The sequence below is a fragment of the Alternaria novae-zelandiae genome (genome assembly GCF_023758075.1).
Source record: "Alternaria novae-zelandiae strain BMP 2774 chromosome Unknown scaffold_30, whole genome shotgun sequence".
In the NCBI taxonomy this organism is placed as follows: domain Eukaryota; kingdom Fungi; phylum Ascomycota; class Dothideomycetes; order Pleosporales; family Pleosporaceae; genus Alternaria; species Alternaria novae-zelandiae.
Window position 1 is genome coordinate 85,139 of NW_026056990.1, and position 14,392 is coordinate 99,530.

Consider the following 14,392-nt stretch of genomic DNA (forward strand, 5'->3'; position numbering starts at 1 on the left):
CAACCCGTCCCGGCGTCCAAATCGATCAAGCCCGTCATTGGCTGCTCTCTCGTGCATCTTTCAGCCTTGCTTCCGGCTACTAACTCGAATGCGGTCAGCTGGCCCCGACATAGTCCAATGACGATCAGACTCGAACCCCTCTTACGCCTGCTCAATCTCTCAGTGGTCCTTGGCCTGTGGCTTGTAAGTCAGTCAGTCATCTCTGCAAGTCCGCAAGTCCGCAAGTCCTCAAGCCCTCAGATCCTGAAATCGAAAGCTGCGTATACATGCATGCCAGGTCGCTAGGCAATACTTCAGCTACAGTGATTGGTTAGCGGAGAACACTATAAAATAGCGATGCCCATCTTTGTAAGTCCGATCCGCGTCCTCCTCGTCCTCCTCGTCCTTCCTTTGTGGACACTATGGTTACCCCTGCGCCTGAGGGTCCTTCCCCCCAAACAATTCTTTCACAAATCCATGAAGGACTCCCATCGCTGGAACAAGAAGTTAGTGTTTTTCCAGGTGGTCACAGTCCCCCACCGGACGCTGCATGCGTGCCGACAAAAGATCCAGCCTTATGCCAAGACATCAGGCTCGTGGACCTGGAGCACGACCTTTTCGCGACAACGGATTTTGATGCGTATCCAGCACTGTTCGATTTCGATCACCCCGATTTCTCTAAATACTTTGAGCCGGACCCAAATACGGCGCTTGAACAAGCTTGGCCAAACGACTTCCCCACTAGCCCCAGTAGGCCCTCGTATCCCCTCACGCACTTCGAAGCTGCCAAGAGAACCATCTCCTCGTCACCACCTCCAGAATCCTCAAATAAGGTATACAAACCGAGGTCACACTCACAAGACATGATCACTGATGCTGTTCACCATAGCGACAGAAAGACGACCGTGGATCTTCAAAACCCCTGTATCGAGAACGACAAGCATCATCAGGGCATGATCAGCCAGCGCAACAATCAACAGTAACTCGGGAGCCCCTAAAGCCCATGTACAAGGCTCTTCAGTCACCAAGACCACCTACCGTGACCCCTGCCATGGCCGAAGAAGTTCAGGAATCTAAGCGAAGCTTCCCATGTCCATTCCGAGAAGCCCAAAGAAAACTCGAATTGCCGTACACATGTACAGCACCTCCAGCTACTCAAGTTTCTGCTGTTCGAACGCACCTGACTCGCTCACTACCGAATAAACAACCACCGCATCTACCTTTTCTCAAGCTTTGCAAAGCCTGTAAAGAAGACTTTCTTGATGAGAATGAGTTCGAGTCTTTCCACGGGATGAACGGCCTCAAATGCGACAATCCACAGCCTGGGCGCCGGGGAGATGCGGGACAACAAGAACAATACGGTATCCTATGTTCGAAAATCGAGGCTCACATTATTGGGCAAAGAAACTCGGGAGAAACCAGAACACCTGCCACAGGGGAAACCGACTCTACAGTGTTGCGCCCAGCACTACCGACAAGTGATCCAGTCCTTCTTCCTCAACTCTCTGAGTCAACTGAGGCCCGAGATGAAGCAGCTAAGGAGCATCATCGTCAATTGCCACATAGCAAACAGCCTCAAAAGTCTTACGAGGCACGTGAGAACGTAAGTTTCTTAGAGACTCGATGAAATTGCACTCTGACCGACCTCAGTAGCCCAACGAGGTCTGGCCAATTCCACAGACATCTCTGGATACCGACACACTTATGGTCGACCTTCCCAGTACCACTTCACACGAATCGAGTTATGATCCAAGCCAAGAAAGTTACGATGTGATCTGGCCCAGTAGGGACATACGAACACGTCATCTGCCCGACCCAGCTATGCTTGGATGGCAACCATCCGGACATGAGGCCAGGCAGTCATGGGAAGACCAAGCAAAAGCAGAAAGCGAGACTTATCGCGACTACATGGATCTTGACGATTGCGCACCACGATTTCATTACCAAAGTCTTGCAGGTGCTCTGTCGCAACCGTGGCCCTACTCTGAAGTCGACCCAAATCCCACTCGACAAGACCACGTCAATGAAAGCGCGGAATGCCATCCTAAAAGAACAATGCCCTGGAGTGAGAGTTCGTCTCTGCTCAGCATCTTACGCGATAGTGGGGCTTCCGATATCACACGCAGTAGTGATTCAGTATCTCTTGAACCTCCAACAAGCTACCGGGGTTGGCCTAGTATTAGTATTAACAATCCCTCGCGAAGTAGCGATTCAGTATCACTCGGACCCCCAACAAGCTGCTCTGATACTTGCGGTAGACTCATGAGTGAATGCACTACTGGGTGTTCGACGGAAACTAGTGCCCAGTGCGAAGCGATGTTCTATTGTCCTGAACCTGGCTGTAGGGCCAGATTTCAGGGCACGTATGCCAAGGGGAGCCTTGCGAGGCATCGACGACTCAAACATAGTTCGTATCAGCACGAAGAGAACAGAGAATACAGCTGCGAAGAACCAGGCTGTTCGAAATCCTACAAAAGGCAAGATGCACGGTTAAAGCATTATCGGAAAGCACATCGACACCTTGCCCCTGGTCCAGCACTCTCTCGGACAAAATACAGAGCGGTGTAATTCTGTTGATGGCTCGCTCGCAAGGCCCATTACCGATTCTTGTGTTTGCTTTCTTCAGTCTCGGTCTCGGTCTCACGCAACAGATTTTATTGCGCCCGGTGTCTTCTTCCAGCTCCTCTAGAAAAAGCAATGTTTACGGGTAATCATTCATTATGGGTATAGTACGAACTGTGGTTAAGCATGTCTTGTTTGTTTCAGATCTTATCGCATCTTGCATGAAATCGGAGTCACATCATAGCGCTGTTTTCACTTCTTCTCAATGGTCTCATGAGCTTTTCTGAGTATGTTTGCAGGTTAGACACATATAGCATGTCTTTCTTTCGGGAAGCTCTTACGCTTGTAACGTGTAAATCACAGAGTTTGTTATCAATGCGGTGTCGAGAAAGTCCGTCTCAATTGGCAATGATGTGTTTGTCCTTAGATGAGGGCGAATGATACGGAGTTTAACGTGCTTGAAGCTGCCTGTACAATACATTACATTGACGCAAACTAAGCAAAACTTACAAGTACTGTTGCATGAATCATGCTTTCAGCCTCTGGGACCGCTCTACGCCACCATGCTCGTGACTCCCATTCCTTCACTCCACAAGACCGATCTACTCATCCTCCCCTCATCAAATAACTAACCCACAGCACTCTCCCCTCCCACAATACCCATGCCCACACACCCCCTCTGTCCAGAACCACGTCACACACTCCACACTACCCGCGTCCTGCACCGTCCCGCAATGCCCACACTTCCAACCCGTCTGCACACCACCGCTAGCACCTAGCTTGGTTTTCGCGTCTTCCCTTTGCAGTAAGACCAATTCCTTGCTATTTGGGCTAGGATCGCGCTTGCGCTTTTGCGGAGGAGATGTGTTCGATGAGGCATTGGCGGATGAGAATGCAGACGAGGACGGGGAGACTGATGATGAATGTATGGTCAGAGCAATGACGGGGATGGGGCGGTTATGCGCGTTCATGTTCTAGCCGTAATTAGTTGGCCAGTTGGAGATCAAGAGTGTAGAGTTGCATAGGCCGCCCAGGTAAGCTGTGGTTCGTGTAGCGATCAGACCTCCAGAGTGTAAGTGCTCAAAGAAACCCTTTTCCGTGTAACAATTGCCACGAGCGCCTGTGTGAAAGTAATCGTGATGCGCCAGTTCAAGTATTCCACGATGTTGAGATTGAAGTCATAATGCTTCCGACACTTGTCGTGACTGCTATGTGCGGTCATAGATCACGGTAAACCAGGCTCTGAAGATCATGAAGGACATCAACAAGGACTTCTTGACACAGGCCACGGAGAAGGCTACATTAGGTAGAGATTAGGCGGATGGACGCGGTTGAGTGTACTATGATAGTTGCAATACCCTTTTCAAGACACGAGATACGCCTGGTACATGCGTGTTGGTGCATACATTGCTCTTGCTCTCTAGGTGACAGAACGTATACATGACGATGTATGACTCTACTCATCATGTACAATACAACTTGGGAGATGTTGGGTTCTTGTAGGCGTCTAAGGAATGGCTTCTGCTACACCCTTAAAGCAGCATTTTATCAACATACGACAGTATCACACAATCAAAAGGCACACAAATCAAGCAAGCAATCATTGTACAAAGACTTTTCGAATTCCATTCGTCGTGAATGCTATATTTACATCAAAAGAAGAGGCTAGCCGATCTCGCGGTCTATGAAAGAAAGAGTATGGGGGTTTCCCATCAAAGAAGATACGTCTCAAAAAAGGACCAACCATGAACACCAGTTCATGCAAGAAAGATCGACTTGCGACCGTTTGTGAGAAAGCGCTTACAAGTTGAAAGCGCGGGCGTGGCGGCGAGCCTTGGAAGAGGTGCCAGTGGCGGTCTTGAGCCACTGGATGAACTGCTCGATGGTGAAGGTCTCGGGGAGAGCAGAGCCGCTGCCGGTGGAAGGAGCGGGGGTGGCAGCGGGCTTGGTGGCAGAGGGAGCAGAGGGAGCGGCCGACTCGACGGGAGAGGGAGTGGCGGAAGGAGCGGCGCTGGAGGCGGGGGTGGAGGGGGCAGCCGACTCAACGGGCTTGGAGGGGGTGGAAGGGGCGCTGCCGGCGGTGGCGGCGTCCCAGACCTTGGGACCGGGGACGGTGTAGTCGGTGGCACCACCGTAGATGTTGAACATGACACCAGGGTCGGTGGCCTTGTAAGCCTTGGTCATGTCGACACCAGTGGCGGGGAGAGCAGCAGAGCCGCTGCCAGTGACCTTGATCTGACCGCAGCCGTTGTAGAACTGGGCCTTGCCCTCGGCGCTGGCCTCGTGGAGACCGATCATCTCGGGGCGGATGAGGTAGTCACCAGCCTCGAGGTTGGGGAGGTCAATCTCCAAGAGTCCCTTGGAGGAGATGAGGTTGTCAACACCCCACTTGGAGCCGGTGAGACCGTCCTCGTAGATCTTGGTCCAGACGGCGCCCTCGCCGTTGGTGTCGGCCTTGGCGATGTAGACCATGACGGGTCCCTTGTGGGAGGGTGCGATCGGGTCGTCACCGTCACCGGCGGAGGCGGGGTCGTTGTGGTGCCATTGCATGCCGAGCTTGGAGCCAGCAGCAACCTCGACCTGGTCGGAGGTGGCCTTGCCACCGTTGCAGATCATGGCAGTGGAGGTGACATCGAGGATGGGGTTGTTGCCGTTGGAAGGAGTCTGGACAGCGAAGTGCTGGCCCTGGTCCTTGCCGTCGATGACGAAGCTCTGGAAGGTGGTGTGCGCAGCGGCGAGGTTGGCAGCAGCCAGGATGATAGCAGTCTTGGTGAACATGTTTGCGGTTGGTGTGTTGGTTGGTTGGTTGGTTGGATTTGAAAAGGTTGAGCGTATCTTCAAAGATAGAATGGAAACGAATGAATGGTAGACGAATGGATCGAAAGTGAGTGTAATGCTAAAGAGCGTGTGAAAGTGAGTGTCAGCGTCAAGCTTGATGCCCTTTCAACATCGATGGCCTCTGTATCTCTTATACTCCCTCCGCCTACACGGCACAGTTGCGCCATGACAAGATTAGTGCCTCACTGACAGAATCCTGACAGCGCCAACGACATGAAACCCGGGTCTGTGGATTGATGCCAAGCACCTGTCAATCTATCCAGCACTGCGCTAGCGCCCGAACCGGAAGCGTGGCTTCGGTTAGCTGCCGCAGAACGTTGAATCCAGGTCTGCTCCGTTCCTACGCCCCATAATATGTGATGAGCTATTGTCAAGGAGAGATTTGAAGGCGTCGCCTCCATGCATGTGCCTGGAGGTGGCCTGTATCAGGCGTTGCGCAACGAATAACGGGAGAGCCTCATGGGAAACGTGAAACCATGTCGAAAAAGCTTGATCGGTTGAAGTCTGGCTATCCCAGGCGTTTAACGAAACGTCATGCGCTGAAGCGCCAACATGTTCTGCTGTCAATGCTACTCGCATCCACATGTTCGCAGTTGATTGTTTGCTTGTGCCATAACGTTACCTAGGTATGTCGGAGACCGATTGGTACTTACCGCTGCGTGCCCCCATCGTCACCGCCACACTACGCAATCTCCCTACTCTCCATCCTTTATGCCACCGGTCTACACTGACTCTCATTTCGTTGATCCGGTATTCTAGATCCTGCGGTTCGACGGGAAAGCAACCTCGGTGGTGGGGCGAAAACTTCGCTAAGGGTGTATTCGTTCGCGAGACAACATGAAACGAATTCCTTCAGTGGGGGAAATTGCGCGCCTGTACCTGCCAAGACGATGGTGATGTTTCGACACTTCCGAGGCATCGCTCCAGACAACACCGTTTCCGCAGTCGAGTCGTGACGGCATCTTCGCTTTGCTTTGGAAGATGAAAGAACCACCGGCTATATTATCGTTCTGCATAGATAGTCGAAATCCGCACCCGTGCTTCGAGATAATGTAAAGTGCTGCGCCGCTTGACGAATGAACGGAGATGAGGCGCTTAGATGAGGAACGCAAAACGCGCCCTTGCGGTATGTTGTTTTTGTCGTTTGTGGAGCTGAGCGTTGCGCCGACGCACGTTGTCGCGTATGTGCGTAGTGGCTTGCAGTAACATTACCGCCCCGTGGTGGTGGCCTTCTCCAACATCAATTGAGAGTCCCTTCACCTTTAAGTACCTGTTCGACACTCAAAACGTGCTCAATAGTTCTCATTGTCTACCAACCATCCCAATCCCTGGGTATTATGAACTGATGCGCCACTCTCTACCTCGTACCTCTTCCATCTACCAGATCTTGTCTTTGACAGACGTTTTAGATGATGAGGTCGTTGCGCTGCGATCGTGCATGTGCCGCCGCGAATGGATTAAACGCCGATGATGATCTTGTTGTACACGTGGTGTCCCTTACTGGTGACATCCCAGAAACGCCCAAATAATGCTCATTATACCCATAGAAAGCCATGAATCCATGTCGAAAACCGTTCAACATGCTACAATCCCTAATGTCATGGAAGAAATGATGAACAGTGCAAGCAACATCAAGCTCGGGTAGCCCGTGTCGGATGCACTGCCTTCTTTTGTACTCGTCGCTGTCGCTTGTCCGTCGGGCTTACTGGCCCTTGCATTTGGATTATCCGTGACACTTTGAACGCGGGTCGTGGTAGCGGGAAACAAGGCGCTTTTCGTAGTGCGTCCTGAAGATCCATAAATCAACTCAGTCGCCCCCCACGCAAGACTGATCGTCGTGCCATCGACAGTGATAGTACCTCCAGGCGTCAAAGTCTGCCCTTCGATGACGAATGTTGTTCCACTTCCCATTTCCGCAGTGTACGTCTGCGAGCCGATAGTGAGTAGTGGAGGATTGGTGATGGCAGGCTGAGCCTGCGGCGAGATGAAACTAGTCTCGCCGTTGACGATCAAAGCTGTAGCTCCGGGTGCGAGCGAGATCGTGACACCCGAGATAACGATCGAGCCCCCCACGGTAAGCAGTCTCGACCCGATTAGATAGGCAGTGCTAGTTCCTGGGAGCGGCCCGAATGTCAGATCTCCAATGGTCAAAGGAGGCGCTGTGATTTGTGGAGGGGCTGGAGTAGCCAATGTAGATGTAACGCCGTTGATCACAACGAATGATGCCGATTGAGCGAGTGACAGTGTAGTGCCCGAGACGGTAATATCTGGGCCACCAGGAACGAGTGTTTGGCCATCTATTACAAAGGTGGGCCCTGAGGGCTCTGGAAGAGCGCCGATGACATCATTGCCGATGGTGATCGTAGGAGGTTTGCCGACCTGTGGAGTAGGAATAGCGAGGGATGAAGTAACCCCATTGACAACAACGAATGAAGCAGAAGGTGCAAGCGATATTGTGGTCCCGGAGAAAGTTATGGCTGGTCCACCTGGAACGAGGGGTTCATCGCCAACAACGAAGGATATTCCTGGTGAGGCCGAAATGGGTGTGAAGACATTGTTACCAACATTGAGAGTCGGCGCCGCGGGGTTCGCTATCATGGATGTGACGCCATTGACCAAAACGAAGGATGCTGATGATGCCAACGAAAGGGTAGTACCCGATGCAGTGATTGCCGACCCTCCAGGCACCAGTGTCTGACCTGCGATAACGAATGTGTTTCGCGGATTGTCAACAGCAGGGAACACGCTATCGCCAACAGTAAGTGTGGGTGGCGTTACGGCAGCTACAGCTGGGGCCTGTATCGTTGAGGACGCTCCATTGACCACCAGTACGCTTCCCGAGGGTGCTAGTGATAGCGTGGTGCCCGAAACGGTAATGGCAGGGGCACCCGGAGCGAGTGTCTGCCCCGAGACAACGAACGTTGGGTTAGGTCTTTGATTCTCTGGGCTGTTGAAGTTGTTGGAACTATCTTGGGTTGCTTGCGCCGTGATCGTTGAGCCACCGACTACCAGTTGTGGCGGACTGTTTGGAGCTGGTGATGATCCGGGTAGAACTTGGGTGGAACCTCCGATGACCACGAAAGAAGCCGACGGTGCCAAACTGACGACGGTACCATCGACAGTAGCGACGCCTCCAGGAGTGAGAGTTTGCCCTGGACCAACGAAGAATTGGGTAGCAGCGTTGGGTGTGAGTGTCGTCGAGCCAATCGTCAGCACTGGTGGAGGCCGCGCCGGAGTAACTTGCGGTAGCCTAGAGGTACTGCCATCCACAACGATGGCCGTAGCCGATGGCGCAAGAGAAACCATCGTCCCACCTCCTACGTTGACTGGGGCTCCCCCAGCTTGTAAGGTCTGAGAACCGACAACAATTCTTGAAGAAGGACCAACTACGATGGGTCGTGTGCCCACAGAACCAACAGTAACTCGAGTGAATTCGGGAGGATTGACCGCATTGTTATTCTCACTGCCGCGTATCTTAGTCGTAGAAATTGAGTCCATTCGGTCGTTTGGCTTGACGCTGGTGGGCGTTGGTTTGCTGTTATCACCTGGGAGATCCCAGTCTGCTACTGTAAGTGGGGTAGATTTCGAGGTGCTACCACCCCAACCATTTATAACGACGGGTCCGTCGTCAAAACCAAGTACAGATGACTCGACATGGATGAGGGCCGGACCTATACCGGGCCAATTTTGATAGTATAAGTCGACAACGATGAGGACAGTCACAACGGTTGCCTGCAGTTGTCCAGCATCACATGCAGACTGTGATATCTGGTTGAGAAAACCATCTGGCAGTGGGCCTGTCACCGTGCTCTCCTCGTCGAATCCTTGCATCCAGTAAGGGTACACTTGGGCGGAACGAAGCTGTACCGTCTCGGTTTTGTTTCCTGACTCAACCTCGTAAGCTGTGAAATGGACGAAAGGTGTCGCAGAAGTCTGAACCATTGTAGTATTTGGCCCAAGGGTGATTGTAGCCGTAGCAGATGGGAAAGTATCTGGGTAGTACAGATCGTATAATCCGGCGTCCGACGTCGGGATGACGTTACCAGAAGGAAAAGGAGAGTAGCCTGCTGACCGGTAGGCAACAGATGTTGTAGCTGCTTTAGGTCTTGCCGTGTACTCTTCACACATGGTAACCGTGAAATCCCATTCGGCATAATACGACTCGCTGTAGATACATGCATAATCTGATGCCAGTGCACTGGATGCATCAAAGGTTGTCGTGTAAGGAACAAGGGTATAAGAGTCCACGTTACTGAAATTCGATGCCTGCGTTGTCATAATTCCCGCCACATGCATGTATGTTGGGCCAAACCAGTAATCTACACTTGCACTGGGGATGTTGACCGTACATGTCGCGTTAGACATGTGGGTTTGCTGTGTTGCCGTGCCGTTGCTAGTTGAATGATCGATGACAGAAGCCGCTGACGGCAAATTTTGGACTTGCGACGATGTCGTATTGAGGCTGTCTGATAACGTGGCGTTTGGTAGCACAGAAGAAACCAGTGGTCCAGTCGAGGCCGCATCGGTGGGCCGAAGGATTTCATGCTCGCTAGAAATCCCTGTACCGAGGCTGCTAACGCTACGCGATGGAGTTGCTGGGAGCACAGGTGCGAGCGTCGAAGCAGATACCGATGACTTCGTTGTGAGGGTGACGTTGGAATATGGGGCTTGATGGCTTGGTTAGCACGCAGCGGATCAGAGCCGCGAGGCGCAATGGGATTTGGCTTTACCACGATGGAACACGGCCCCCGCTGCAAATGAAGCGACGCATACTGTGAGAAACGAGTGATTAAGATACATGGCGATTGTAGAGTGCCTGCATGAGCAGCACTCTACGGATAGCGAACGTCGTGCTCTCAAGTCGTCCCAAGAGAGTGGTGGGCACACGAGAGTGCAGCAAAGGCAATCTGGATGAGCGGGTCCAGCGCGTTTTGCCCTATGGACGGCATCGATTGGCGTGGTCCCGAGCGTGGACATGCATATTTATCGGAAGATCAGCGCGGAAGGTAGCTAGGCTCTGGGCGAAGTCCGTAGGCTCCTATTCCGGACAGGGGTATGAGGCGGATGGCACGTGAGTTGAACGAGGACACCAATAACGTATGTCCACCTCGCAAAAGAACGATGAATCTGGCCAACATCCTGTAGGTTGAGTGCGACTGCCACGCAGGTCCCTGAGAGCACAAGACCCCGCTACTGCAGCATGTTGCAGGCTGGGGTGTGGGCGGAGGCATCAAAATCCCGGCCTGCCTGTCTCGGCATAGGCGATTGCTTGTATTTGTGCAACACGCCTCCATACCATTGTAGACAGCCCTTGCTGTTCAGCTGAGTGTTGATTGTCTACCACGCAGGCGGCGTGCGGCTCTTGCGGAGATGAAGCGCCACGTTCATCATGCACAAAAAGCATTCATCCCAACATCATGATCGACGCATCACTCAAGATCTCCTCTTGTTGAGCATGACGATGGTCTGGTAGGTTTCTGGCAAGCGCGCCGATCTGCCAGACTGGAGAGAGCAAATCTAAGCGAATGCGCTGGTCAACCGCTCCAGAACCTACTGTTTCAAGCTTGTCGTTCGGGGGTGGCTGTCGTGAAGTCCGGGCGTGGGCGTCGCCCGCTCGTAGTGGGAGCCGTGGTGGCCTAAGCCCAGCCGCTTTGCCAGCGCCTTGCAGTGGCACATGGCAGTCCAGAGGCCGACCCCAGATTGTGCGAACAGGTGCCAATCGGTGTAGGGATGAAACGAGGGGTCGGTCGGGTGCCTCACGGCATTCAGTTGCATTCATCTATGTTGCTGCGGAAGAATACCGGTTGAAAGCGACGGGAGCAGGATGGCCGTCTTACAGGCGTCTGACGAAGTTGCCGTACAAGCTTACGTCCGCCGCACAGCATCGAGGCGCCAAAATCAAGGCGTACAGCAGAGGGATCGCAGAAGGGTGACGGTCGGGGCGCTCCCGCAAAAAAGAGTGCTATCGCAGCAAATGGCGGGTACGTCAATCGAAAGGAGCGTTCGCCCCGTTAGCCAAGTGACCAACTTCGTTAGAGCATTTGGTGCAATATATGCCTTGGCTTGCTCTCGGCTGGCATGCCAGGATCCGCCAATCTGGCTCGACTCTGGACGAGAGTGCTTTTGCATGCTGGCTGCAGTTCGAGGACTCCTTCTCTTTCTTCACCCCTCTCGTGGCGCTGGCGGGGACAAACAATGCCACTCGGTGATGCTGCTCGCTGCGCTCTTCGAGGTTGAGTGGCCCCAGTCGTGCCTCCTTCCACGCGCCGCTTAGTCACGGAACATGGTCCCTTTCCGAGGGCATCGTGCCTTCCACACAGCCCTATGCGCCTTCCTCGCCGCCGCCCTGCTCCCGCCCTTGCTTGCCGCAGCCGACTATGTGCCGACAAACATCACCGAGACGCCCAACTTCCAGCTGCTGCCCGGCATCGCCTCGGTACCAGCACCCGTCACCGTTGCGCCGGACCAGAACTGGCTAGGAGTCGACGGCTCATGGAACACCTTTACTCTGCGCGTGGGCGAAACAGGGGAGAATGTGCGCGTCTTTGTGTCGACTGCAAGCCAGCAGATATGGGCCATCAATCGCATGGCGTGCATCACCAACACCACGAGCCCGGTGACAGGAGAAATTACAGCATACAACGTCTTCGACTCGGATTGTGAAACCAGCCGCGGCTTCCTATTCAACAGCAGCAACTCGGAAACATGGCAGCAAAAGGGCTTCTACCAACTGTGGATCGAGAAGTATCTCGGACTGGTCGGCAATGGATTGTACGGCTTCGATTCGGTGGGTTTGGGGAGGGCCGGGGAGATGGGACCCTCAGTTCAGAACACCACGATCGGCACCTTGGTCACCGCCAACTTCTGGCTTGGGCATATAGGCGTGCATTCCAAGTCGACCAACTTCTCCGTCTTCGATGAATCCGTTCCGAGCTACCTGACCACGCTGTTCGACCAGAAGAGCATCCCCAGTTTGTCTTTTGGCTACACGGCAGGCGCCCAGTACCGTAAGACATTACCACGTACCCTCGTTGCAAATCACTGACTCGGACGTACAGGTGACCAGACGGTCCTCGGAAGTCTCACGCTTGGCGGCTACGATGCCTCCCGCCTCATCCCTAACGACCTCACCTTCATCTTCGCCCCGGATAATGAGCGCGACCTGGCGGTTGGTGTCGTCGGCATCACGGCAGATACCACGTCGAAGGGAGATATTGACCTCCTCATGAACCGAGACGACGTGACCATGTACATCGATTCGACGGTTGCAGAACTCTACCTGCCGGTTGAGATATGCCAAGCTTTTGAGGACGCATTTGGACTAAAGTACGATGAAAAGACTGATCTCTACCTCGTGGATGATGCCCTTCACCGGGATCTCGTCGCGCAAAATCCCAGTGTCACGTTCACTATCGGCCAGAAATACAGCACGGATTCCACTTTGCAGATCACGTTGCCTTATGCTGCTCTAGACTTGGAGGCGACCCCTCCGTACAGAGGATTGCAAGAGAAGACAAGGTACTTTCCTATCAGACGAGGTGCGGAGGCGCGTCAGTGGGTACTGGGTAGAGTCTTCCTGCAGGAAGCCTACTTGACCGTAGACTGGGAACGTCAGAACTTCACCGTGTCGGCGGTGGACTGGACATTTGGCAAAGCTCCACAAATCATGCCTATCGTGTCGCCCACCTACGCGGTTCCGCATTATGATCCCCCAAAGAAGAAGCCTTTGTCTTCAGGAGCAGTCATTGGTATCGCAGTGGGAGGTGGCTTCTTCGTTGCTCTGGTTTTTTGCGCAATTGGGTGGTGGTTCTGGCGACGGCGGCACAAGCGCAAGCTGGCAGACATCAAAGCGCAATACGAGGCCGATGTCGCTGCGGCGGCGGTCACCAAGATGGATCCACCCGTGTCAGAGGAGGCTCCGACGTCTCCAGTACGAAGTAGTACAGAAGGCGTGACTGTCTTCGCGAAGGCCGAGCTACCTGGCTCATCCCATGTGCATCATGAGATGAGCTCCAGCGCAGAAGAGAAGGGCTCATCAGCCGTGCATGAGGCAGATGGCGAGGAGCGTCAGATCTATGAGATGCCTGGAGACATGCCTGTGCTTCCCGAGGCAGGCGGCCGTCAACTGTCGGAAAAGGAGTCCATGGTGGTACGCGAGAGGATATACAACGGCATAGATCCGACCGGCACGCCAGATGCAACCCCAGCTGCGTACGAAGAGTCGCGCAGGCTCGCACCAATATCCCCGTCCGAAGTGTCGATAGTGAGCGGTCGGCTTCCAACGGACAACGTGTCGCCCATTACACCACGCACACCAAGAGACGGCGCTTTCTTGGAAGCCTCGGACACATTTTTCCAATTGCCGCCCTACCGTGCTCGCGAAGAACGACGCGCCGAGTCGGATGGCGATCCCCTTTCCCCCGTCTCGCCGCTGGAAGGGTCTACGGATGCCTCCCGACGGCGGTTCTCTTACGAGTCATGAGGCCAAAAAGCTGCTTGTTCAGCGACGTTACGACTGGCGTTTATTTTGTTTGGCATAAGTGGCGGGGTTATCTTGGCACCACGGATATGGCGTTTGAGAGGGAATGATTTGAATTGTGCATAGCAGAGGCTGAATACCCATCTAGACGGCGGCACGTGGTAGAAACGAGCAGCCACGTTTTGTTAGTGTATATAGTGTAAATACACGCTTTTCGCGCACATGGCGGCACCCTGAATTGCACATGTGCATGACAGCCAGCTCCCAGCGCTAGGCTCATGCGTTCATGCTGTCGGGCTGGCCGTCGGCTGGCTAAACGGTCGCGGGCCTGCAACGGGCAATTGTCCTGATTGTAGGGCAGAGCCAGCGGCGCGGGCGAAGCGGTCTGAGGAAGGTGCCTTGGGCAGCGCCTTGCCGCAAGCAGCCAAGTTGAACCCCTCGTCCGCGCAGCGACTGGATACCAACCCCACCATATCCTCACGGAGGCCGCGACGAGGCACAGGACGACCGCTTTTCTGCTGAAGCCAGTCCGTC

At 53.8% G+C, this 14,392-nt stretch overlaps 2 protein-coding genes across 2 annotated transcripts; one reads left to right on the top strand and one right to left on the bottom strand.

The window, feature by feature from the left end:
• Nucleotides 1–4,341: 4,341 nt before the first annotated feature.
• Nucleotides 4,342–5,319, bottom strand: J4E88_010185 (uncharacterized protein; the record flags this gene model as incomplete). The annotated part of the gene is made up of 1 exon (XM_049403780.1): nt 4,342–5,319. One exon carries the CDS (start codon nt 5,317–5,319, stop codon nt 4,342–4,344), a length of 978 nt encoding a protein of 325 aa, XP_049250441.1.
• Nucleotides 5,320–11,662: 6,343 nt separating this feature from the next.
• On the top strand, nt 11,663–13,861 carry J4E88_010186 (uncharacterized protein; the record flags this gene model as incomplete). The annotated part of the gene is made up of 2 exons (XM_049403781.1): nt 11,663–12,386; nt 12,438–13,861. The coding sequence occupies 2 exons, from the start codon at nt 11,663–11,665 to the stop codon at nt 13,859–13,861; spliced, it is 2,148 nt and encodes a 715-aa protein (XP_049250442.1).
• Between the last annotated feature and the right edge of the window lie 531 nt (nt 13,862–14,392).